Source organism: Hevea brasiliensis, chromosome 13 (genome assembly GCF_030052815.1).
Source record: "Hevea brasiliensis isolate MT/VB/25A 57/8 chromosome 13, ASM3005281v1, whole genome shotgun sequence".
Lineage (NCBI taxonomy): Eukaryota > Viridiplantae > Streptophyta > Magnoliopsida > Malpighiales > Euphorbiaceae > Hevea > Hevea brasiliensis.
This window is the reverse complement of record NC_079505.1, coordinates 79509073-79512244: the sequence shown is the minus strand read 5'-3', so window position 1 is coordinate 79512244 and position 3172 is coordinate 79509073. Positions and strand designations below refer to the sequence as shown.

The window sequence follows — 3172 nt, the reverse complement described above, 5'->3', positions numbered from 1 at the left end:
CCTATCCCAAGAATTGCATCCCATTCCCAATTCATAAAAACTAAATGTGGCTTTATGGTTTTTACTATCATTTCTGGGGATTAAAGGACTATATGATCCAGCTTGATTTACTACAAAATATGAATTGTATATATATATAAAAAAATTATACTGAAAATAAAAATGATAACATAAAGGTCAAGTTATGATTTGATGTAGTCATTGACCAAACAACCCCAGTGCCATGGGTACTCTCAAACTATGAATAACCAGCAATTTTACATTTCCTCTAGTGGATAGATCATGAAACTAATTTTTAATGCGATGATATTAATGTAGATTTCAGCAGATATCATAAAAACACGTGAACAATTAAGCTCTTATTTTCAAGCATTACAGGAGCGAGTAGTCTGAAAGCACTCAACATTATTCATTACACATTTTTAAGCAAATTCCAGAATTTTAAAAGACTTAAGCAAATGTAGTTTACTAATACTACTCATTCTTGCACAGAAGGCCATATTGCAATTTCAGAATACCCATCTTCGGTAGCACAAGCACGAAACATGCCAGTTGTATTAAAGGGCATGGTAACTTCTCCACTAGCAGACACAGCTACCAACCCAACCTTGCCTTTTGGAACACACTCCTCAACCACATAAGCTGCTGCTTCCCGGAGAGAAAGACCTTTGAACTCCATAAGAGCAGCCACATCCCTAGCTACAGTACCGCGAATGATTGATTCTCCTTTGCCTGTTGCAGAAACTGCACAGAGACTGTTGGCATATGTCCCTGCACCTATTATGGGTGTGTCCCCAATCCTACCCACCATTTTGTTTACCAATCCACCAGTAGAAGTTGCAGCAGCCAAGTTCCCATTCCCGTCAACAGCCACACATCCGACAGTTCCAATTTGGCTATCTCCATCACCATCAGCAATTGGATTTTCAGTTTTCCCATCTTTTTGAATGGGTTGTGTATAATCAATCTGAAGATACATAGCAGAAGTTACATGTTTAAAATCAATTCAAAAGAAATGCATAAAAATTCAAAAAATATAGGTCTAAAATCAGGTTGGGCACATGCAAACACCAAACAGTAGCGAAACCTGCAAGGAAGAAGCATACCTGCACTCTGTTAGCTTCTTTTGCCTGTTTTAGCCTCTCAACATTTTCAGGAGTCACAAAATGACTCGAATTAACAGTCTCAACACCCTGATAAATTTAAAAATGACATAATATAATTGATGTAGAATAAAGAGAACAATTAAAAAGGGGAAATGAATAAAATTCTCAAATTCTTATTAATTCTCAACGGTCAACAATAATCATAATAAGCTGTACCAAAATACCTAAATTGCATGGGTATTTAAAGTCTAATAACTAATTCTACTAGTAATAGGTTTAGGAATTGCAAAATAAGAAAACACTAAACAAATACTAATTAGAGAAATAATAAACATAATAAATCTTTTTAATTATTCTTGAAAAATAATTCCTAAATAATAAAAATACTACTTCCTAATTAAATTTTCTAAATAACAAAATTCTCAATTTATTGATTTTAAGAAAAAAAATTAATGCAAAATAATTTCTAAATTTAGTTTTCCTTGACAACATCACTGATCAAGGCGAACAAAAGCAAACTTGAGACAGAATGTCACTTTTTTGATGGTGAAAATATATTGCATAAGCAGAGTAAGATCGTCATCACCTGTTCCCTTGCAAAATACTCAGCACCTTCAAAAGCAAGATATATGTGAGGAGTCTTTTCCATGACCAATCGTGCTAATGATACAGGATTGACAACAGTGGTGAGCCCAGAAACAGCTCCACAATTTTTTTTCCCGTCCATAATGCAAGCCTCCATCTCGACTGTGCCCACAGTGGTTAAGACAGATCCCTTACCAGCATTAAAGTTGGGATGGTTTTCTAATTCACGGACCTACATAAGGAATATAAGCTACAAAAGATTAGAAATTGGATAGACCACAATCATGCAACTGGAAATATCCACGATTTGTCAAGATATACCACTTCAGTCAGCTTCCTCAAAGGTAAAGAAACGTTTCTTGCTTTCACACACTCATTATTAAATACAGGAACAGGATCATTCCACATCAACGAACATCAGAATAGCATATACTAGAATTTTAGGATAATTATTAACAGTAGTCCAAGATGTAACTGATTAATGAACACGAGATAAGATAGGACATTAAATTCATGTACTTCACTTGTAGAATTATGCATTTGCTGCAAGGCACAATAGCTAGTTGCGACGGTTGCCGTTGCTATTTAAAACAACACATAGCTCAGACAGAACCGAAACGTCCATTTTTATGCAAGAAGAAAACCCCAATTAGAAATCATCATCACTAGGAGACTAGCATATCAATTCAAACTTTACAAAGCTTATGGAAGCCAACCGCTATAGAGCTTATGTAGAACATGTGCAGAGACACCGACCCCACCTGTACCGTACAGAGATCTATAGATGTAGTTATGTAGGTTTACGAAGATCACATACCACGAGTTCGACAACATCGAGAGGATGCTTTTGGGTTTGGAGAGCGTCAACACCGATCCGGAGGCAGTGGCGCAGAGCGGCCTCGCGAGGAAGACGTCGTTCAGGTGGCATCGAAAGTGATATATCACCCGCGCCTCCGTGTAGTGCGATCGCCCAACCCATTTTCCGCTCTCCGTCTCCCTATGGGAAACTCTCCCCGCTGCTCTCCTACTTCCCTTGGGCTGTTGGAGGGAACGTAAAGTCTGGAGACTTCTGCCCCTGGGTTTATGAGGCGGTACATGCCCAGTGAAACGTTATGTCGTTTACATTCTCCCCTTTAATTTTTTTTTTATTTTAAAAATAAAAAAAACCTAATAAACCATATACTTTTAAGCCCAAAATTAAGTTTTAACTCAAATAAGCATTTATACTTTCCAATTAAACCAAATAAACATTTACCTAATAAAATATTTTCTAATGATAAAATATTAATTTTTAAATATTAAAATTATTTATTATTTTTAATTAAAATAAAATTAAAAAATAAGAAATTAAAAAAATATTTAATATTAAAATTATTATTTTTAATATTTTATTATTAAAAAATATTTTTATTTATTTAATTTTAATTAGAAAGTTAAGTTATTATTTAGGAAAACCTGATTTTAGACTTATTTAGCTTTGA

The 3172-nt window shown here is 34.7% G+C and overlaps 1 protein-coding gene across 1 annotated transcript; it reads right to left on the bottom strand.

Moving 5' to 3' along the window:
- Positions 1-329: 329 nt before the first annotated feature.
- LOC110660756 (isoaspartyl peptidase/L-asparaginase 1) lies at positions 330-2762 on the bottom strand. The gene is made up of 4 exons (XM_058132377.1): positions 2509-2762; positions 1693-1923; positions 1107-1193; positions 330-967 (listed from the first exon to the last, which is right to left on the bottom strand). Exons 1-4 carry the CDS (start codon positions 2668-2670, stop codon positions 479-481), a joined length of 969 nt encoding a protein of 322 aa, XP_057988360.1. The 5' UTR covers positions 2671-2762; the 3' UTR covers positions 330-478.
- Between the last annotated feature and the right edge of the window lie 410 nt (positions 2763-3172).

Excerpts from the sequence above, each read along its gene's own strand:
- LOC110660756 (XM_058132377.1), bottom strand. The coding sequence starts at position 2,670 with ATGGGTTGGGCGATCGCACTACACGGAGGCGCGGGTGATATATCACTT. Across the intron at positions 1,924-2,508 it reads TCGATGTTGTCGAACTCGTG|GTCCGTGAATTAGAAAACCA; the intron begins GTATGTGATCTT and ends TTCCTTATGTAG. Across the intron at positions 968-1,106 it reads AAGAAGCTAACAGAGTGCAG|ATTGATTATACACAACCCAT; the intron begins GTATGCTTCTTC and ends ATGTATCTTCAG.